Below are 24056 nucleotides of genomic sequence, written 5' to 3' on the forward strand. Positions count from 1 at the left end.
CACCTACACAACTGCACAACATCATTCATTGCGGACTTACCAACAAGTCCAAAGTTGGATGGGAAACTGGAAACCTCCTGAGAAATGGGGCTGGAATCACAGTGTTCACAGTCCAATGTCCGTTATAATGAGCCAAGATATAGCACCTGAAGCACTTCTTCACATTGTTTCATGCTCATGCAAGCTGAACTGTGGCGGAGCGTGCGCCTGCAGAAAAGCGGGTTTGAAATGTTCTTCAATTTGCAATAAATGTATTGGGGTCAACTGTGAAAACGTGCCAAAATTTTTATATGAAGACAGTGAAGATGATGTTATGGAGGATGTCGAGGAAACCGCTGATGAAATCAACAAACCTGCTGAGGCTGACTCGCTGTTTAAAGAAGAGGTCAATCTGGGATCAACTCTATGTACAGACCCTGAATATGTAACTCAAGGAATTTCTGGTGAAACTGAGGAACCTGGCCCATCAAAACGTTGAAGTGATGCTCATATCTGTCTCAAGTGCGCTAAAGTGCGATATTACAAGTATTACATACCCAGAACTGTCAACATTTTTTAGTAACTGACAATTCATTTTAATTGTAATAAAGCTACTTATTTTTAATGTCAACTGTGTGGCTTTTATACACAAGAATAATTACCTACCTAATTAGGTTGGCTATTGCAGCTAATAATAGTTCAGTATCCTGAGACAATTTATTTTGTTTGTGTGTGTGTGTGTGTGTGTGTGTGTGTGTGTGTGTGTGTGTGTGTGTGTGTGTCTTAATGATGTATTTTTATATTTATAGTTTTACAAATACCAGGGCCGAGGTGGCCCATAGTGAACTTCAGGTAGTGATGTAAGAATGACAATAGTTGGGTGCCCAGCAATCCTCATGTTGCATACAGAGAAATTGAATACCTGAAAGTGAGGTGGTAAATTCCAACATATAACATGATGTATAATGTATTTATACTACACAAACAGAAACTGAAAAAAGTGTTCAAAAATAAGCAGTCTTGCCACTATGCTCAAAATTTGAATAAGTGGTATTTTTTGAGGCACTGTAGCGCCTTAGATATTGGGAGTAGAAAAAAAATGGCAAGAATCAAATTTGTAGAGAATTTTGTGCTCTTTAAAAAAGGAAATAGACGTTAAAGCGATAGGAGCAAAAAAACAGGTATTTTGAAAAAACTGAAAAAAGTCCAAAATTTTCCAAGTTTTTTGACTGCAGAAAGTTTTCCCAAGCGAAATTTTGTTGGTAAAACTCTGTTTTCTAATCTTTCCAACCATATGAACGAGTTGAAAAAATAAACTCTTCTATCCCACCTTTTGCAAGGTATATCTGCTATTTGACTGGACTATTATGGCCACAAGGTATGATGGGGTAAGAGCCAGTGATAGGCATTTGGCACAGTGAGCCTGTAAGTATCCATTGTGTTCGAAAGACTCATTGATAATCAAGTGCTGTTTGTCACAGTGCTATGATGATCAAGGACATTCTACAAAAGTTAACAGAGATGTACATTCTACTGGACAACCCCAGAGTAAGCGAGCACGTTTCTAGTTGGTATATATTCAAGCTAGTAGTTGTTTAATTTTATTAGGAATGTGTGTCATTTAATGTCAGATGAATGAGATGCCAAAACCAATGTTACCGGATTTTCCTGAAGTCTTCCTTGTTCAGTCTTACAATCATATGAAATGAGAGCACCTAAGTTCACTTTCACTTCTGTTATAGTTAGTGAGCAGTGGTGAGCTACAAAAATAAAAACTGATGCTTACTGTCTTATTTAAGTTACCTCAGTCCCATATTAAGCTAAAGAAAATAATTTCCTCCACTTAATAGACATGAAAGTACTTTATAAATTGAGTATGAGTACAGAAGACAAAAATTTGGCTGCTAGTCACATGCTAAACGAACAAAAAGTGTGGCTATTTTCTGACTCTATGATGTCTGTAAGCAAGAGGGGAAGAAAATTCAAAGATGATACTGTTATGATGATGAAATAATGTATTCATTAAATGTGTACTTATCATGCATGCAGTTTTCACTGCAGATAAGTTATTATGACACTACTCTCATTTCCCTTCCACTATGAGTTTGCTTGAGTCACCTCAGTTATGAGCTCTTGTAATCTGGTCACGAGTTACCAGCACCCCCTTCCCAAACAGCTGCTAAGATCACCAGTAACAAGCAAGCTTCATGCGAAATGCTGACTGAAGCTTCTGCCAGATATTATGTTCAACACTGTCTCCTGGAGTAGCAGCTCCTTTGCTGTTTTCCCACTGTACCTCTCCTGCATGATTTAATTTTGAACAACAAAGGACTTGCATTCAATGGAATAATAGTAGCTCAACACAATATCCGGTCTGGAGTGCCACAGGGTGTTGTTTGCAAGTCTGCCTGATAAATATCGATGGATATCTCACTTCAATGTTCCGGTAGGTATTCCAATACACAGCCCTGTGTCACCCTAGAAGTATAGCAATGCCACTAATCCATGGCTGCAGGTTCACAAGCATAAACAGTTTTGCATTACCTGCAACAGAAACAATTCTTTATTCCTCTTCCTACAGCTGCTGTAATACCATTTAAAAAATTATTTTTGTGATGAGATTTTGCGCACTACTGAATTTTGAGTGTGTTTTGTGCCAGAAGTGATCTAGGGATTACATTTTATTTCCCTGAGACAATTAACAATGAATACTGCATTTTCCACTAACAGCAGTGTACAACCTACACCAGGCAGTTACAGGTCAAGAGCTTGCCCACGGGCAGCCAGGGGAGAGGTAGGGAAGGGTATACAAACAGCTCACTTGAAGGCAGTCAGGGATTTGGGTTGTTGCCAACATGATCATATGACTTGGCACTTGCAAACACTCATGCTCACGGAGAACAGTTTGAACAGCCTGACCTATACAGTTTTCTCAGACACATTCCAATGTTTTCAGTAGTTTCAAGTGTGTACGAGAGAGTTCATAGCTGCACCATAAGCAAAAACTGAAGCCTCAAGACCATTGTACGTACATACTACTACTACTGGTAGTGGTAGTTTCATTACCTTGGCTGTAGAATAGTGCCACGTATCTATCAATACAGTCATACATTACCATCTGTTACCCAGATAATAAAATGAACTGTGTTAGTTCCACACAATTCTACTTATTATATTATGAACAGTGTTCTAAAGATTTCTAATGCTAAAGTAACTATGTTCATTACTTTCACCTCCTCACATTTCCACTTTGCTGTCTCTAATACCAGAGACTGCCATTTTCTATCTAATTTCATAAAACCTAACCAAAAAGCAACTACCTCAAGCAATACTTAACAAACAAGCGAGCTAGATTATTTGATATAACTACAATTAAATTTTTAATTCATACTACAAGCTTAATTAGTTACAAACCAGGTCACCTCTGGAGCGATCTACAGCCTTTAATCTCTGTGCGAATACTTTCCCAATGCTATATTGCAAGAGATGTGCAAGAGCATTTGTTGTTTGAATGGGCAGAAGGGGATACATAAGATTGAAGGAGATGGAGGAACATCTTGAAGAAAGTGTGTCCAGCACTTGTGCAATACTCATTATAATAATTTGTAAGCGTATTGTTATGTTGGAGAGAAACTTCTGTATTGAAGAAAGTCTCCATAAAAAATAATAATTTATCTCTCTGATTCCTGACAATACCCCAATTTTTTAACCAATAATATGAATCTTGCCATTAACTGTTACATCCAAATGACAAAGGATCATTATTATGAGTGAAACATCTTTAGATATTGCAAAAGTTACCACACCTCCTGCAGAAAGAATTGTCAATCATCATTTCTTCTTAGGTTCTGTAAGAATTCAAGGAATTACTCATGAAAAATGTAACAAACTGAATGAATTCTATATAAATCTGATGAGACATTTTATTTGCTGTTTCCTCGTTAAAGAATTTGATGATTTATTAACACAGAGAGAGGAAATAATTGTAGTCTTACATGTTCAACCAGCCTGATTTGACTCTTGCAGAATATACAGGATCTGCAACAACTTTATAAATCAACCAAGTTCAAGTTTTTCCAAGACAAATTCTATTTAGCCAAGAAAACTTGGGAAACAAGTCAAAGTAAACCAATAAAAACTTTGCCAGCTTACATCTCAATCCTTTTATATTAATTTATGGGCACTATTGATGCTCCATGAACATGAACACTAGACTGAGAAATTTATAACATTAAGTTACAGCATCATGCCCAAATAAAACGTCATCTTTTCTGTATTGTTGCTGGGGCACTGCATCTTTTTGGCATAATTAAAAGACAAGTCTTGTCTAAGTGGATTGATGGGCAGAACTTAAGGATGAAAGTCACTTTCACATTATGTGTCGCTACCAAATAAACTAGCTTGATGAAACTTGGACCACAGAAAGAACTGCTATAGCGTAGCACAGAAGGTAACAGAATGAAACATGCAACGAGATGAACAGGAATGACGCTTTTATTCAAAGACAATAATTATCCTGAAGTCATTGTGATTTATGATGGTTGTCTGGACATTACAAAGGGCTGGACATACTTCTTAATGGAGTGTACCTCACTAAAGCCCAGATTTCTAAGTAAAACACATCATTTTTTTCCACACTTTGAGGAATAAGCAGAAAGGCTATACTTCATAAGACACACTTAGATAAGCAGTTTTAACTATGTCTGTCTGGGCTTTTTCTGCTTATTTTGCAATTAAATGTTTCTGCTTATTTATTTTATCATTTTTAATAAAAAGAGCATATTTCACTGAAAACTGTCATTTTTAAAATGCTTATATGACTCCTAGCAATCATTTATCAATCAGTGATTATCTTTTTTAACGGTTTATAAAAATTAACTTCAGTCAAATATGCAAGAAAGAAATTCTCAGGTACAGCTAGGATGATGTGAAATAACACTGCAAGGAGAAAGAACATGCTGCAATTAGGTAGATGAGTCATCACTTCATCAGTCAGTTACTGTATTGACATGATGAGAATGGCACATGTGGTGAATCCCTGAGTTCCAAGCTGCAGTGTGTCATGCAACACTCATTGGTTTCAGTGTGCACGATTGCTTGCTGTTATAAGTAGGGAATGCCATTCACAAAAACCTTTCAATCAGCATTCTTACGCAAATATGTAAACACGTCTGGAAGAAATATTTTCAGTGACGACGACAGTGTCTTAATATGTTTTCTGCAGGAAAAGAGTGTATCTAGAAAGAACAAATATGACATTGTGCAGCAAATTAATATCAGGTGACCTGAGGGGAGGGTTAAGAATAAATCTAAGTTAAACCAGCAACTGATCAAAAACAATGTTGGTGAACAATCGAGTTATAGTGACATATTTTTCAAAGACTTGGGCTTAGCATTAGTGGGTTCCGACATTCAGTTGTGGAAACCGAATAATGTGAAACTTCATGTATTTTTCTAAAAATACATAAATAGGAGAGTATCAGACAAATTTACATAGTGCAAAAACGATATAGCACAATGTTTTCAAGAAGTGATTTGTAATATTCAAAATATGATAAATCACAAAAACACACTGACGAAACCACAGATGCATTGGGACAGTTCATGCATAGTGCTGTAGTTGGTGCTATGAAAACAGGGAGCAGGTCACTTCTTAATATACAAATTCTCAACCAAGTAAATCACCCTACTGTTGCCAGATTTTTCAATGACATGATGTGATAGTGTACTGTTATTTGTCAGTGATGTTGCTCTGTATATCATTAAAGTGGGAACCAGATTAAAAATTCTTTACCCTAAATTAGTTCACCTGATGTGCCTTGCTTACAGTTTACATTGTATTGCTGAAATCATCAGAAGCCAGTATAATGATGTGGATCTTCTTGTTTCTAGTGTGAAGGCAGTGTTTGTCACGTCACCAATTAGAATTCAAAAATTTTGTGACCTCCTTGCAAATTTGGCTGTACCTCCTCGGCCAGTTTTAACTCAGTGAGGAACATGGTTACATGTTGTGTCTTATAAAATGCAACACTTCAGTGAAGCGAAAAGTGTATTGAATTTCCTAAATGTGGAAGGTACAGTCAGTTCTGCCACAGTCCAAGAATGTTTTACTAAAAATGGCATCCTAGAAAAGACACACTGCATTCATAATCGTTTCTCCAAAATACCTCATATTTTAAGCAGTTGGAAGCCCAAAATAATTCCTTGGAACATTCACTTTTTCTGATAGACAAATGCTGTCAGAAACAACTGGAGTTGCAAAACTTGTGTTTGTGAAACTGAATCAGGCGCTAAGGGAAAAAATACATCTGGTTACAAAACATTGAGTCAAATTTTTAAAAGCCTTTCTGGTGAAGAAACAAATATTGAAGAGGAATTTGCCAAAGAAGAGCTGTGGTACGTTTCACATGTATCTGAGACATCATACGATGCTGAAAGAAGATTTTCACTGTACAAATCATTCTTCACCAATAGATGCAGGATGGCACTGCATGCTCTGTAACATGCTCGTATGCTGGGCACAAAGCTGGGAGGGAATTCTTGTGGTAGGAAAGTTGACAATTGCTCAATGGTCATTGGTGCATGTGGACATGCTGCAATATGTATGCCAAACACATTCTACAAGTGCTCCATGGGATTTAAGTCGGGGGGAACAGGCAGTCCAGTCCATTCACCGAATATCCTCTCTTCCACCTGCACAGTTCGATGTGGTCGCACATTGTCATTGATAAAAATGGAATTCCGGATGAAATGTAGCCTGGAAAGATGCATGTGGGAAAGGTGTACAGTGTCACAATAACACAGCTCTGTAGGTGTACCACGTTCAAAGATTTGAACATCAGTATGCTTGTGGAACCTTATGTCTCCCCATACTGTAACACCTGGACCACCAAAATGATCATGTTTGACAGTTTTCCTGGGTGCATTACGTATTCTCAACTCTTGTCATATGAGGGCATGTAATGCACCCAGGAACACTGTCGAGCACGATTGTTGTGGTGGTCCAGATGTTATGGTGTGGTGGAGGGAAATGTTACATGAGTGTACTGACCTCCATATCTTTGAACATGGTATACTCACCAGTAAACTTCATTGTGACACTGTACTTCTTCCCCATGTACTTCTTTTCATAGGTGCATTCATCTATGACTTCATTTTAATGGATGACAATGAGCTATCACATCAAACTGTGCAGGTGAATGAGAGGATATTCGTGGCAAATGTACTGGCCTGGCCTCCCTCCTCCTGAACTTAAATAACATTGAGCAAAAGTGGGATGATGCATTGCATCATGTCCACTGGCATCAATAACCATCCAGCAGTTGTCAACCATGCTGGTGGAGGAATGGTACACTCTACACAGTACATAACTCGCATTGACTTCAGCGTAATTATTCTCTTGAATAAAATTGTCATTTCTGTTCGTCTCATTGGGTACTATCAAATGTCAGTTCTTTCTATGTACAGCCCAAGCTTCATCAAGCTATGTTACTTGGCAGTGATACAGCATGTGAAAGTTACTTTTCTCCTTAAATTTTGCACACCACTGTAGATTAGAAAAGAAAATAATCAAAGCATAGAATTAAAAGAGGAATGAGAACAATGCTTTAACAAATGGCACCTCCACCTTCAAAGAAATCTTTGGGCCTGTTATCACATATGAATGTTCACTTCAAAACGGGAAAAAAATTATTTAGAGTTTGTGTATTTTACCTTCCACAAAATTAACAGCTTTTAGACAACTCCATACAAATAGTAACCATGTTTCCAATAAGCCATGGATAACTCTTATCCCAACTGAAATGACACAATATCACAAACATACTGATGCATATTCTATATACACAATTAACAAATTATGAGCATGGTACAAAAAGACTCTTCAAACATATGATACCATGATTTTGAGTTTGCGGTCTAACAGTAAAATAATATGTAATGGTACTCCCCAGGCCTCAAAACTTAGCTTTCTCTTCACCACAGATTACATTAATGATATTACACAGTAGACCAATTTCTGCGGAATCTGTTAAACAGATATCACCTGACTGTCATTATGAGGAAATTAACTATTAGCATCTGAAATTAACTATTAGCATCTGAAATTAAGTTCTCATTGGAAATTAGCAAATTATGCACATAGTAATTAAGCAACATAAACTGGCAACAGCACAAGTCCCTAGCAATATGCTGTCCCCATTTTACTTTGATGACAATGGAGACACTTTGTGACACAAACACCATTACACAGTGGAAATAGCAGGAAACCACAATCATCCATCACCATCACCCTTCAACTCACAACTAAGAGAAAATGATCCAGTATGAACACAAGGCAGTATTCCAAGAAGTGTGGCTCAACATCACTGAGGCCCAATGATCTTGAGAATCAAGCAAGAAGTCTTTATCAAGCCAATCAAACCACACTGATTCATTTCAGAACTAATGGTGTGGTGCATTTGTCACCTGTAGGGTGCTGTAGATGAACGAAGTGCATATGATCTACCAGCAAATCCCTGAATGAGAGGGAGGTGGAAAATAATGAGGGTGATATATTTGGGATCCAATTCATTTCCATGCAAATATTATCTCTATGAGAATAGCACAATTTCTGTTGGCAAGTGTGACCTATTTATTGTCCACCCCACCCCCCAAAAATGACTTATGACACACTTTTACCAATAAGTACAAATAACCTTTTTCCACACTTCAAACTGCAAATGGCAGTTTTCTCATACCAAATTAACCTTTGTGCTCGTGACATAGACACTTTTGTACCCCATATTAAGTCGGCATTTCCATATGGTATGCAGGCAGACTTTTGTTGTATGGCATTGAACTGAAATTCATGAAATTTCCTTGACTGATCAACAAAGAAACAATAATTACAAATTTACAAAATGGCTCTGAGTACTATGCGACTTAACTGCTGAGGTCATCAGACCCCTAGAACTTAGAACTACTTAAACCTAACTAACCTAAGGACAACACACATATCCATGCCCAAGGCAGGATTCGAACCTGCGACCGTAGCGGTCGCGCGGTTCCAGACTGTAGCGCCTAGAACCGCTCAGCCTCTTCGACCAGCTATCAAATTTACATTTCAACATCAAGCCTTTCATTATATTTAATAAGTTGCATTCAAAGTTCACAGTTAAAGAGTTGATTTTGCTAACGAATAGCTCAATTATGCATTAAAATAAAAAATAAAAAACTGATGAGTCCTGCAGAGCTGCCACCTTGTAGGAGAAGAAATTAAGATTCATTAACATAACCATAGAGTATTAGCAGTGTGATCTTTAACTATGTCTTTTTCAAACTGTTAGCTGCAAAACAGGACTTTTAAGGATTCAGTTTCTGTAACCAAAGGTTTCAGAGCATTTATCTTTATGTCTTATGCTGTACAACAGCACATAGATCAAGGGAAGATGACTTCTGATAAGAGAGAATATACTGCTCACTACATTTATATGTAGTACTTACCAAATTAAAACTAAACAAACTCAAGACATATAAAGGCAGGAACAAAATCAGCAACAAAGTACCAAGTCTTCCTCCAAATTCCATAGGATATTTATTCAGATACTTTTTTTCATTATCTTTCACGTACTTGGTAGCAAGTGTAGAATCTGTAAGAGAATCACATATAGTGTTAATAGATGTTCACTTCTGGGTGGCAGCCCACACAATAACCTTTAGAGTAACAAAAACAGATTTCATGTATTTAATACATACTCTGTAAAACAGTCACTTGATGGGTAAGAAGGAATAACTGATTTACTTGATATCAATGAAAAATAATCTGAGATCAAAAAGTAAGTTGAATGGTACAATATATATGTAATGCAACTTAAATAGTGAGGCAAAATTACACCATGGACTAAACCAGTCATGTACTGTAAATAACTTGAGTCAAATCACTTTGTTAATTTTTAAATGGTCATGTCACATGAAGTCCTGTTCATTGCGTTCACCACACAAAAACATTTTTATTAAAACTGTGTATCACATTTTGTTCGAAATCAGAGATTTTTTTCCATCAATGTATGCAATGTAAAAATTTTCTAGACACATTAAAATTATTTTCTTGAACCCACATCTGTAAACTTTAAAGACTTTGCACATGAAAGCACATTTCTAGGTTCACATGTCCATATATCACAGCTTTAACCTGCCTGGAAAGTTCACATATATGTCACACATTGAAAAGAATCTACAACTCTGACTATGAGCTGTGTACAAGCTCTGCATTGGAAAATGAAATTCTGAACAGTCACAAATTGTAATACTGATTTACTAGCTTGAAATTGAAGTAAAATACATGCCTGAAATGCTACACAAGCTAATGAATATTTCCTGAATTTTGGGTTCACTACTATGATTCTCATACGAAGCCTGAGAACATAATACAACAACACAGTAAACTGTGATACGCATATTTGCCTGGATTCATGGAAAGTTTTAAAATATTTTCAGAAACAGTTACCAGTGCTGATGTATGGATTTGTAAGATCGTCACTGTCTTCCTTCCAAGGATTAGGCTATTGCCTGTTCCAAACTCACAAATAAAATCATTTCCATCTTTTCTATGGGCTTCCAATATTTCTTTTCCCATTCGGCTTCTATGCCATCATTTTACAGATTTTCATGGTGGTCTCTTTTTGCACTTTTATGGTCCAGAATTCTTCTAATTGTACCACGGACAAGTTGGAAGTTGAGATCCAAGGGACTTGGCCTACAACTGAAATATCTAAAACAATTTTTGATCTAAGTGAATATTTTCCTAAGAATGCTATTATTTTTGTTGTATTACTAGAAAAAGATTCCTTGCATATTTTGTTCAGATTGTATACTGATCTCTGGTGGTAATCATCATTTTTTTGAAGAATAACAATATCACCTGCAAACAGAAGCACAGTGCTGTATTCTTAAGTCTCTATCCTAACTATCCTAATTTCTTTGTTTACATTTCCATTAACAAAAAATCTCCTTCTCCCTTGATTTTTTCCATTTCCCTATGGGGTTGGCATTGTTATAAAGGTTTTGGCCATTTTAATGCCCTTCCAGACACATTATCCACGCATGAACGACCTGATCTAAACCCATTTTGTTCCTAAGAAATGATAGCTTCTACAATATTTTTTATGTAGTTATTGATAATCTTTTGTTGTGACTCGCTGATCTTTCAAAGTGCAGCCGCGCAGATACGCGCGTCCTCTACATGCAGCGTTGTCTGCCAGCCATACAGCAGCCGCGCCACCTAAGCGGCCAGGCAGCCAGCGGCCGCTAGACTTGGACTGAGTGCTGATTTAACTGTGACAGTGTACACACGTCTTACTTTGTTTACTTGATCCGTGACTTACATGTATTGTGTCGTCCTAGAAATATATTTGTTCAACTTGACATTATAACAATTGGCGACGAGGTAGTGAATTTTATTTTTTCATCGTTGACTCACAGGCTACTTTAGAGCAACTATTGCAAGGTCTCATTGAACAGCAAATGCTTCTCACATCTGTGATTCGTGATTTCGTCGCGGCTTCCAATGCGGGGCGTCTCTCGTCGTTGTCTCTACCTCCTTTTCCTCCTTATGACGAGACAGCAGAAGAATGGTCTGATTACGAAAAATGTCTTCGACAGCACTTCTTGGCATTTCATGTCGTGGACGACCAAACATGTAAGTCTCTGTTCCTTTCGTGGATTTCACCTCAAATGTATCGGTTGTCGCAATAGGCTCCTTTGAAAGATCCTGCGTCTTTGTCCTTTGCTGAAATGTGCTCACTTCTGTCCATATATTTTCAAAAGCATACGCATGTGGTAGCCTCTCATGTTGCCTTCTATCGTTGTCAAAAACAACCAAATCAATCCTATCGCGCTTGGGCTGCTGAACTCAGTCAAAAGTGTCAATTTGTTACTGACGTTCACAAAGAATCCTACGCCGATTCCATGGTACGGGATGCTATTATCCGGTCGGCACCCAACAAAGAAGTTAGGCAACGTGCCCTTCCGTTGGCAAATCCAACTCTAGACGAAGCTTTGGCCATTATTTATGCTCTACATAAGTTTGGTGTTTTTCTCTATGGATCCAAATTTCATCTTGTTACGGACCACAAACCACTTGTTTCCTTGTTTCATCCATCAACGTCGCTTCCCGACAACGCTGCGTTGGGCTCTTTACGTTTCAATTATGAGATACATTTCCGGCCGACGGCTCAACATGCGAATGCTGATGCACTGTCTCGCCTTCCCATGGGTCCTGATGTGGCAGCCGAGCAGCGGGTTGTGGATGGGTTCCCCGTCACCGGGGACCGGTTGGCGGCTGCTACGGGTTCTGATCCTACCCTCTCTCGTGTTTTACGCTGTATTCAGAAGGGTTGGCCAGATCATCCGTCCGCTAAGACTTCTGATCCATAGCGGAACTACACCGTTTTGCGTTACCGCCTCGCACCTAGGGATGATGCTATCCTCCTTTCCACTGACAATGCTTCGCCGCGTGTTGTGGTACCTGAGTCTTTGCGTGCTTCAGTCTTGTGCCTCCTTCACCAAGGGCACTGGGGTGTCTCTCACACAAAATCTCTGGCGCGCCATCATGTGTACTGGCCCGGCAACGACTCTCAAATCGCACACATGGTCGCTGCTTGCGGCCCTTCTGCGTCACAGGCCGCCGCCCCGAAGTCCTCTTTGTCACCATGGCCTTTGCTGAGAAGCCCTGGGAGCGTATTCATGCTGACTTTGCGGGACCTTTTTGAGGTACTTATTGGCTTCTCGTTATTGACGCCTACTCTAACTTTCCTTTCATTGTCCGTTGCACGACGCCTACCACCGCGTCAACCACCAATGCTCTAGCTCGCATTTTCTCTTTGGAAGGCCTTCCCTCTACTCTTGTTACTGATAATGGTCCGCAATCTGCCTCTTCCGATTTCTTCCGATTTTGCGGATTATTGTGCCCATCATGGCACCATGCATCTCACGGCCCCTCCGTTCCATCCACAGTCAAACGGTGAGGCTGAACGACTGGTCCGCACATTTAAGGCTCAGATGAGGAAGTCCTGACTTCTTCTGCTGCTGATGATGCGCTTCTTCACTTTCTGGCTTCTTACCGTTTCACCCCCATGGGCGACCACAGCCCAGCTGAGCTCTTACATGGCCGACAGCCCCGCACGCTACTTCATCTTCTGCGGCCTTCCACTTCACGGCCGCGGATGCCTTCGCTTGGCCGGTTCACCGCCGGCGACCTTGTATGGGTACGGGGATATGGCAGGCGGCCAAAATGGAGTCCTGGCCACATCTTACGACATCGTGGCCGACGCCTGTATGAAATCCAGACGGACACAGGTGTCGCAGTGCGTCATTCAGATCAGCTTCGACCTCGTGTGCCGGCAACGCCTGTTCCGAATGCCGCTACACCACCTCCGGCTCTACCCAACGCTCGGGATCTTGGAATCTCTCATTATTCACAACGCAGCCCTCTCACCATCATGTCGGTGCCAGCACAAGAACTGACGCCACCAGGAGACATGCCCATGCAGGAACCAGATGACCATCATCTGTCAGAGCAACTCTACTCGCCTCCTCCTACGGACGCCGACACATCGCCCATGTCTCCTGTTATAACAACCGGACTTGCCACAACAGGTAGATTGGGGCACGGGGCCCCAGCAGATTCGACCCCCATGTCTCCAGTCATCTCAACCCGTTATCATCGGGGACACTTCAGTCCGTACGGGAAGCCTCCTCCTCGAGACTTTACGGTCAGTCAAACACCACCTATGGACGTTAGCAATCTACAGGCCACCTCTATCAAGACCAGTGCAAAAAATTCAAAGGGGGGAAAAGTGTTGTGACTCGCCGATCTTTCAAAGTGCCGCCACGCAGTTACACGCGTCCTCTACATGCGGCGCTGTCTGCCAGTCGTACAGCAGCCGCGCCACCTAAGCGGGCAGCCAGCCAGCGGCCGCTAGACTTGGACTGAGTGCTGATTTGACTGTGACAGTGTACACACATCTTACTTTGTTTACTTGATCTGCGACTTACATGTATTGTGTCGTCCTAGAAATATATTTGTTCAACTTGACGTTATAACATCTTTGAACATACTTTGTAAGCCAGTTTCTAAGAGACTGATGTCATGACAGTTTTAATAGTCATCGGATTTCAATTTCTGGAAGAGAGAGATTACTTCTGCCATATATCAATGGCCTGGGATCTTGCAAATCCTCCAGGATTCACCTACTAACATTGAAAGACGTTTAGCTAATGATATGCCTCTATATTCAAGTAATTTGGCATTTATTTCATGCATTATGGAGGCTTTCCTGTTTTCCATACATTTCAAAGCTTCTTGTAGTTCCTCCATAGTAATTGGATTAATCGTATCATTCCTTCAGTGTAATTTTCAGTCCTATGGGGACCCCGTAATACCATGTAATGATTTATCCATTGTTCATTAGGTACAATTTTCAGTGCAGTGCCTCTTCCTTCTTGGTTCAAAGCTTTCATGACTTTGAATGGACATTGATGTCTACCGTGTAAGTTGTGTTCTGTCATTTATGAATGTGCCCCATGATTGTTCGTGTGCTATGCACACTATTTGCTTTCTAGTATTCATTTTTATTTTGTATGTTTCTCAAGAAGAGTAAATGAGAAAAAAATAACACTACTGCAGATAAAGTTCCTTATGAGACATAAAGAAAAAGAATAAATAAACCGCACCAAATGATACACAATACTGCTGGGGTAAAATAGATATATTTCCATTAATGTTTAATGTCCCACGGTAAGGGAAAAGAAAATTTCAGTCTTGTTAAAGGAAATTGTAGAAAACATAAGGATTCTAAAAACAGTAACGCATAACTTTCTTTAAGTCACAAGACTGAAAAAACTATGCAAAGTAAATATAATTTGTCAGTTTAAACAGTCAATGGCGAAGTAAACGTCTTCACGTTTCAACAGTTCACAGGTTGTAGTTCTCTGAAAAAGACCATCGCACTGAGTGGGAATACTAGTGCAAAATATTATTTGTCCAGAGATAACAATGGGGTTACCATCAAAGCACAACATTAATTCCACTAAAGACTACAGGTGAAAGTATGACACTCAAGGGTGTGTGCAAAAATACAGCAGTCATCTACCATCTTAATTATAATTTACGGTACGTAAGACAAACAACTTCTTGCCACCTGATACCACTGTTGCCTAATGCACTTCTCGTCCAGTCCAGCACAAAATGGAGCACAAGGTTTAGCACTGATTGTCATAAAGCATACATGTTGTATACAGTCTTAAGAGCAACCACTACTTGCTGGTGAAAGTAACGTCATTTTTGCACCAACACAGACTGCGCAACCCGTAACCACGCATTTAAGACAGGTGCTTGTGGAAACCTGCTACCAGGACTGGAATATTGTTTTGACACAGTATGGTGGAAGAACTCAGGCCGCCACAATGGTAAGTGGAATTATCACTTGCCACAGCCCACTGCTGAGGCACCTTGATCATCTAAGTGACCAGAAATGGTCCTTTGCCATGGCAAAACAGGGCCAAGAAACTCACTCAGAGTATCCTGCCTTCATCTGCTTCTGAGACCAAGACGTACTCCACACCAGTCAATGATACCCAAGAGGTGAGGAGGGGAGGGGGGGTTCAATCAGCTTCATTATTTTTAGCTGCCTCACCTGCTAACAGCTGTCCAGAGCTCAGTGTGCCTTAGCACACCACTGAATGTTTCAGCTTCTGCACCGCCGCTCTTGGAACTACCTGGTACATTCATTTAGCAGTGCAATGTGGCAATGTTTCTTCCGATATCTTGTGTGGCATTATTTGTTTGGCACAACTTGCTTCAGTTCGCACCAATCATAGAGTCAGTGCCATTTATTGTACACTATTTGTTCATTGTATAAAATTAGTTTACAGTTCCAGTGACGGACTGACAAAAAGAGTCAGTCTAGTAATTCATCATCACAAACCTTTAAAAGTAACTGGAAATCACACTTCATTTCTGAAGAGAAGGATGATGAGACTTAATCTATACTATGCATTCCCATAATCGACACACAGCACAAATTTGCTACAGAACTGTTATAAAACATGAACAAGGAATTTGAAAATTTAACTCATGGTGAAATGGCAACAAAATAAAGCTATTAACAAATGATTCGTAAGGGATTCATGGTTATGCATATCAAGGAGCTCTTTGTGCTACATTCGCAGGCATGATGAAATTGGTGGTACAAGTAGTTCTGAAGCACACAAATTATTACGACTTCAGTTTCAACAGCTTTTCATGAAACTGAATAAAGATCACGGAGACATTATGTAGTACTGTTTAAGATATTGGTTACACCAGGAAGCGTGCCAGGAATGGTTTTTCAATTTAAGATCCACTATTTTTGAAGTTCTGAAAAAAGAACAATTAAAGTAGGAACCAAAATTACAAGATCTGGAATGGGTTGCAGACCTCATTTCAAATGGACTTGACTGCATACTGCCCTTAGTAGCGCAATATAAGATGAGAAGGAACTTGTTTCTCATATAATGGGAAAGGGGATGTATTTAAAAAGAAAATCACATTGTGGAAAAGACTGCTTCTGACAAAAACCACTATTGTTTCTGAAAGCCCACAGGTGTTAAAGAAAATGTGAATTATGACAAATTACAAGGACAGTTTTAAAACTTTTCAGGACACCACCAGTCTGTCTAACATCTGTTTTTGGGACTGTTTGTCATTCCTGTTCAAAATGCCCCTGTGCATTTGCACGTGAAATTGATCATTCTGCAATGTAATTCAACTTTAAAAGATTTTTTTTTTCATTAAAATTGTACAGGTGTTCTACAAAGTTTTCTTCAAGAAGAATTTCCACATCTATATAATTAGGTTGTAAACATGACATAAATGTTTTGAGCAAAATGTGTGTGTGAAAGGCTTTTTTCAATTACGAGATTAAATAAGTCACGATTACATGACAACTTGAGTGAAGAAAATCTGCGAAACTGTCTATGTCTTCCATATGTAGACAGTTTGTAGCAGATAAAATTTTATTGTCCCTTCATTGAATCAAAAGTAATTAAATAATACTGAAAATTTCTTTTTTGTGATCTGTGTTGTCAAGAAATAAGAAATTTGAAACCATGCTGTGTCAGGGTGTACACAAAGACAAGGGAAAAAAAAGTTCCCCAAATTTTTCCCAGGCTTCCTGGTTAAAAAATACACTTTCTCCCAGGCAAAAATACACTTCTTCCATGTTCAGTGACAGTATACTCCCTCCAAATTTTAAAACTTATCAATCCTTTGAATGGTTAAGGTTTTATATACCAGCGTAGAACCTCCTGCCACTTTAGGAAACGAACCCCAGAAAAAAAGGCATTTTGAAAAGATCTTTGATTTGCGGCAACATGTACGCTGCATTTTTTTGTATTACGAAGGTGTGTAGTCGAATTCCATCAAAAACAGAATTTTAGTTTCCAAAGCATTGAAATCGAAATCACAGTGTGCTTTTGTAAGCCAATCATAGCCCATGTCACCAGTCACCAGTCAATGATAGCAGATAATCATCCTGTTTACATGGGGCTCCCAAAACCGGATTTTGTAAACCAATCTCCCAATACCGCTTCTGGGCAGTCATGCAAACACTTCAAAATTGATTATGGAAATCTGCTTCTGGTTGCCAGTTTTCCAATTCCACAATCAATTTTCGCTCCCATGTAAATGCAGCCAGTATTGAAACGGGCTTAGGCTGTCAGGTTTCGTCTTGTTTTTAAAAACTTCGGCTAATACTGACAGAGTGGCTTTTTGTACAGTGAAGGATAAGTAGAAATATTAGACTGAAGCTATTTACCCCTTGTCTAACTGAAGACGAGTAACGACTGTGCTGACTAAATCATAAACTATAACTGCTGTTTTCCAGGTGCTGCAGTCAACTGGTCTAGCAAATGTGCTTCAGACCTTAACATGCACACACAACAGTGAAAAACAATTTTGTCTTTCGGAAGATGTGTCGCATGTAAATGTAGTGAAGCAGAGCATAGGACATGTGATGATGTCAGCCTATAGCAACATCATTGTTAAGTAGCTCGAACACACAAATAGGAAAAGTTAATGGTTTAAATTAATGTACATAGTGCAGCTACAAGAAAAAATCAAGCTTTCGCTTATAATATTTGTCTTTTTTGCATGTTTTACACTTCGATACATCACATAAATGTGACAGTAAAATTTTAAGTAATGACATAAATGTCTGGACTTCTGGGCCTAAAATTCTGCTAAATGGCTGGCCCTCAGAGTGTTAAGCTATAAATGAGAATCAAACGCTCTGTGATTTAAGAAATTCAAAGCATGTTCGCACATGTAACATAACTTTTACTGCGTAAAATGAAATGTACTTTGAAAGTAACACTTTTCACACCACAAATCACAATATTTTCCCACAACTTATTAGAATTCGTTTCAGCAGTTGTCAGAGAGACCCAGAGAATGGACATCAGAGGATACTCCAAGAGCATCAGAATTTTGTAAACCATACTAAATTGCATAATTCAGCTTAAAGAGCGCATTCTTATGTCCAGATTCATCAAGAGGTGGGCCCCAAGCTGATATTAAACTTTCCAGTGTGGTTTTCGGGGTGCAGTATTATATTCTCATGTTGAGTTATTTATTATGGCATGATGCCATACGTCCCAAAAGATAACAACGTGCACTTGAAATTCCGCCAACAGTTGACACTAGATAATAGTGTTTCAAATAAATTGACTGCCTCTGCAGAAAAGATTAATTAAAACCAAATCTTTTTAGCAATTCGGCAAAAATAACTTCGTTGTTCTGCAAAGCAATTAATGCCAGACTGCCAAAAACCTGGAAATGAAATAAAATCAGAAAACAGAAACTAATAATTATGTGAATGTATTTTAATTCACTTTATAGCTCCCGGCCACAAAAATCTGTTTTGTTTTCATTTGACTTGAGAGCCGTAAATCAAAAATAAACAGCAAAATCACTAAATGTAAACACAATTCACATGGAGACTACCCCTCATTCCACTACAACTAAGACTGCTCTGCGAATGCACGAATCTGGCAGCTTGGCCGGGTGGCATCTGTCTGCTTGTTGCTACTGCTGATACAGTTCGTGTGTAGTTACCTTGGATACAGCTAAAAGTTGCACTTCAAGTAGCCAGAAGCAGGAGAAGGTACTTGTCATATGCGACTCAACTGTGCATGCGCATAAGCCCGCTGGCAACTGCTTAAACAAACCTAATGAAAGCCATTGTGACGTCATGCCCACTGGAAACAGTTTGTTGTTATGAAGTATTGCATAGTCTTCATCCTAAAGCCTGTGACACATTTTGCTGTGGGCAGACGCTTGTGTGTGCACTGTTTTGTTGCTGTAAAAAGTAAAAGTCCCCACCCCCCCCTTTCATGTTTTATTTCTGCAGTATTATACTGCAGTAGCGGACTGACTAAAGTAAAATTCTTTGTTGGAGTGTCAGTTCTTAGCAAACAAAACTACAAAAATTTAACTGAAAACTAAAAACAAGAAATTCCTGGAATTCTAAAAAATTCCTGGGTTTCTCACAGTTGTCTCCCGGTTGAAAATATTACCGGGTTTTTCCTGGATTTCCTGGAGCGTATACAACATGCGTGTGCGAGCTATTCACTGTTCCTTATGCGGCTGCATTAACATCTAAGGCAGCACATTCGCAGTTTCCGAATCTTCCCATTTAGACAACATGGCAGGGTGGTGAGAGAAGCTTGCAGTTGGGTGAGAGAGATATGCAGGCATGCAAGAGCTCTGTACATGTGTAAAGTTCTTGACTGTCTCTTTGTTAGCACCATTCAAACGGCCATCTTCCATAACTAGCTGTCAAATTTCATTACGTACACAAGGCCTGTTCAAAAAATTCCTGAATTTTGTCCATAAAAGTTTTCTAAGCTTACCTTTTACTTATTGTGCCTGGTCTCCTTCAAAATACTCTCCTCTACAATTGATACTCTGCTCCCAATGCGATTTCCACTCCCGGAAAGAGTCTTAGCACGGTGCTTGCTGTATTGCACAACACACCATCTGCGAATTCTCTTTTATCTCATCTATAGTTGTAAGCCTTTGTCCTCTCAACGGTGTTGTCAATGTTGGAAATAAAAAAATTACAAAGATAAAAAAAATAACAAAAATAAAGTCCACAGAGGCCAGGCCTGGAGAGTACAGAGGATGAGGCAGCACAGTGATTTTGTTTTTTGTTCAATAGTCACACACCAACAGGGATGAATGTGTGGGTGTGTCATTGTGATGCAAGAGCCATGAATTGTCTCACCACATTTGTGAAGATTGAACCTTGGCCTCAACATCATAACTATAGAACCACGACCCATCACCAGTTATGATTCTCTTACGGAACATCTCGTTCCCATTTGGGCAATCCAAAGGCTCTTCACAGATTGTGAGGTAAAGGTTTTTCTGGTCTTGACTCATGAGGCATGGGATGAACTTGGTGGCAACACGATGTATTCCAATATGTTGCGTCAGAATTTCATCACACGATCCACGTTCTTCTGCAATCTCTCGGACAGTCAGTCTTCAACAGGCATGCACAATTTCACTGACGTTACTGACATGAGCATCGTCAGTAGACATCAAAGGGTGTTCTGAATGAGGGTCATCTTTAACTTCTGTCTGCCCATTTTTAAACCATGTGAAACATTTGTAACACCAAGTACAGAATATTTTCAAAGCATATTTTCAATAAGTTACCAGCAACCATTAAGAGTTTAGTTTCAGACAAGGCACAATTTAAACATAATTTAAAAGAATTTTTGGTGGCCAACTCCTCCTATTCCATCCATGAGTTTCTCAACAAGTGCAGTAGACCATTTTAATGAAAATTTATTATACTTTAATTTTTGACAATACTTGGTTGTAACAGCCAAGTAACTACCTACTGTGTGAATGATGGATGTATGGAAAGCAGATGTAAGTCTTAAGCCTGTAAATAGTGGAAGTTTAATTTTAAATCTTGTACATAATCTGACTGTTCTTAACTGAGGATCACTGAAAAATTTATTTCAGTTTTTGACAATACTTGGTTGTAATAGTCAAGAAACTAGCAAATGTCTGAATGATGGATTTAATGAAAGCAGATGTAAGTATTAAACCTGTAAATATTAGAAGTTTAAATTTAATTCATGTACATAATTTTACTGTTTATTGACTGAGGATCATTAAAATTAATGAAACTCAAGTTTTTCTAATTACAGTTTTGTAATGCGTTTATCTGACATGTTTCACACCCAGGAGGATTCCCTCTTTTATGGATCTATGGAATGAATAATTAATCTAATCTAATCTTAAGCACTTATCACCATAGGCTTCCTGCATCATGTGGTGTGTCTTTGTAACAGTTTTCTGAGTTTCACGCAAAATTTAATGCAGCCACTATGCTCCTCTAGCTCTGCCATCTCAAAATTCGCAAACTGTACAACACAACATTCTATTCAATACAGCAATGAACAATAACTAACAGACATACAACACTGAAACTTCTGGTAGTTACATATTTAACACAGGCATGTGCAGGGATACCAACCACATTTTGCTTCAACTCATCATTGGCAAGAAATTACAAATGTTCTGAAATTTTTTGAACAGACCTCGTACATGTAATATAACAGAGATAAAGTTCTGTGCTTCTGCTGCAGTTAATACTTACCTCTACATAACTACTATGCAATTCTCATTATGAGCCTGGCAGTGTGTTCATCGAACCACCTTCAAGCTGTTTCTTTACCATTATAGTGTCTAATACCCCTTGGGAACTAACTCTTAAATCTGATTTTTCTTATTTTATTATGATGATCATTTCTATGTATGAAGGTGAGTGTAAACAAAATATTTTTGCATTTGGAGGTGAAAGTTGGTGATTAGAATTTCTCGACAACATACCGAAAAAAAAAGATAAAAGAAAAAGAAAGAAAACTTTGTTTTAAGGACTGCCAGCCCAACTTGTGTATCATATCCATTACACACACTCCCCTATTTCACGATAATACAAAACAAGATGCCCTTCTTTGAACTATTTCAGGGTGCTCCATCAATCATATCACATGTGAGTCACATACTACACAACAGTGGTCCAGAAGAGGTCAGACAAGTGTCCTGCAGGTAGTCTCTTTAGAAAACTTGTTGCACTTTCTACAGGGTGTTTCAAAAATGACCGGTATATTTGAAACGGCAATAAAAACTAAACGAGCAGCGATAGAAATACACCGTTTGTTGCAATATGCTTGGGACAACAGTACATTTTCAGGCAGACAAACTTTCGAAATTACAGTAGTTGCAATTTTCAACAACAGATGGTGCTGCGGTCTGGGAAACTCTATAGTACGATATTTTCCACATATCCACCATGCGTAGCAATAATATGGCGTAGTCTCTGAATGAAATTACCCGAAACCTTTGACAACGTGTCTGGCGGAATGGCTTCACATGCAGATGAGATGTACTGCTTCAGCTGTTCAATTGTTTCTGGATTCTGGTGGTACACCTGGTCTTTCAAGTGTCCCCACAGAAAGAAGTCACAGGGGTTCATGTCTGGCGAATAGGGAGGCCAATCCACGCCGCCTCCTGTATGTTTTGGATAGCCCAAAGCAATCACACGATCATCGAAATATTCATTCAGGAAATTAAAAGACGTCGGCCGTGCGATGTGGCCGGGCACCATCTTGCATAAACCACGAGGTGTTCACAGTGTCGTCTAAGGCAGTTTGTACCGCCACAAATTCACGAAGAATGTCCAGATAGCGTGATGCAGTAATCGTTTCGGATCTGAAAAATGGGCCAATGATTCCTTTGGAAGAAATGCCGGCCCAGACCAGTACTTTTTGAGGATGCAGGGACGATGGGACTGCAACATGGGGCTTTTCGGTTCCCCATATGCGCCAGTTCTGTTTATTGACGAAGCCGTCCAGGTAAAAATAAGCTTCGTCAGTAAACCAAATGCTGCCCACATGCATATCGCCGTCATCAATCCTGTGCACTATATCATTAGCGAATGTCTCTCGTGCAGCAATGGTAGCAGCGCTGAGGGGTTGCCGCGTTTGAATTTTGTATGGATAGAGGTGTAAACTCTGGCGCATGAGACGATACGTGGACGTTGGCGTCATTTGGACCGCAGCTGCAACACGGCGAACGGAAACCCGAGGCCGCTGTTGGATCACCTGCTGCACTAGCTGCGCGTTGCCCTCTGTGGTTGCCGTACGCGGTTGCCCTACCTTTCCAGCACGTTCATCCGTCACGTTCCCAGTCCGTTGAAATTTTTCAAACAGATCCTTTATTATATCGCTTTTCGGTCCTTTGGTTACATTAAACCTCCGTTGAAAACTTCGTCTTGTTGCAACAACACTGTGTTCTAGGCGGTGGAATTCCAACACCAGAAAAATCTTCTGTTCTAAGGAATAAACCATGTTGTCTACAGCACACTTGCACGTTGTGAACAGCACACGCTTACAGCAGAAAGACGACGTACAGAATGGTGCACCCACAGACTGCGTTGTCTTCTATATCTTTCACATCACTTGCAGCGCCATCTGTTGTTGAAAATTGTAACTACTGTATTTTCGAAAGTTTGTTCGCCTGAAAATGTACTGTTGTCCCAAGCATATTGCAACAAACGGTGTATTTCTATCGCTGCTCGTTTAGTTTTTATTGCCGTTTCAAATATACCGGTCATTTTTGAAACACCCTGTAAGTGTTCTACTAATAAAACATGTGAGGTTTCTTTTATTTAAATAATTTGTAATTGTAGTCCTTAAGTATTAGTTGTTTACTAGTTATTTCTGTACATGCATTAAACTGCACTACTTACATTACTGAATAATTATTTGTTATGACTACTAGCGTAGAACTTGCTTTTTGATACTTGACTGTCTCCATATAATGTGATTAAGTTCAACCAAAATTGATAACTCAGTGAGAGACGACAAACAGTTTACTACCAGATGGTGGAGACAGTGGAACTCCTGTACAATCACACAAAAAATAACAGGCAAATATGATTCAAACGGTTCCTATTTTCAATGGACCACTACCAACT

The 24056-nt window shown here is 39.3% G+C and overlaps 1 protein-coding gene across 1 annotated transcript in view; it reads right to left on the reverse strand.

Annotated features, from left to right (window-relative positions):
• Positions 1-24056, reverse strand: part of LOC124555881 — a 176796-nt gene that overhangs the window by 6498 nt on the left and 146242 nt on the right. Inside the window, exon 13 of the mRNA XM_047129942.1 lies at positions 9463-9608. Within this exon, the coding sequence (XP_046985898.1) occupies positions 9463-9608 (146 nt within the window). The remainder of the gene's footprint in view (positions 1-9462; positions 9609-24056) is intronic.

This window comes from Schistocerca americana, chromosome X, assembly GCF_021461395.2.
Source record: "Schistocerca americana isolate TAMUIC-IGC-003095 chromosome X, iqSchAmer2.1, whole genome shotgun sequence".
In the NCBI taxonomy this organism is placed as follows: Eukaryota; Metazoa; Arthropoda; class Insecta; order Orthoptera; family Acrididae; genus Schistocerca; species Schistocerca americana.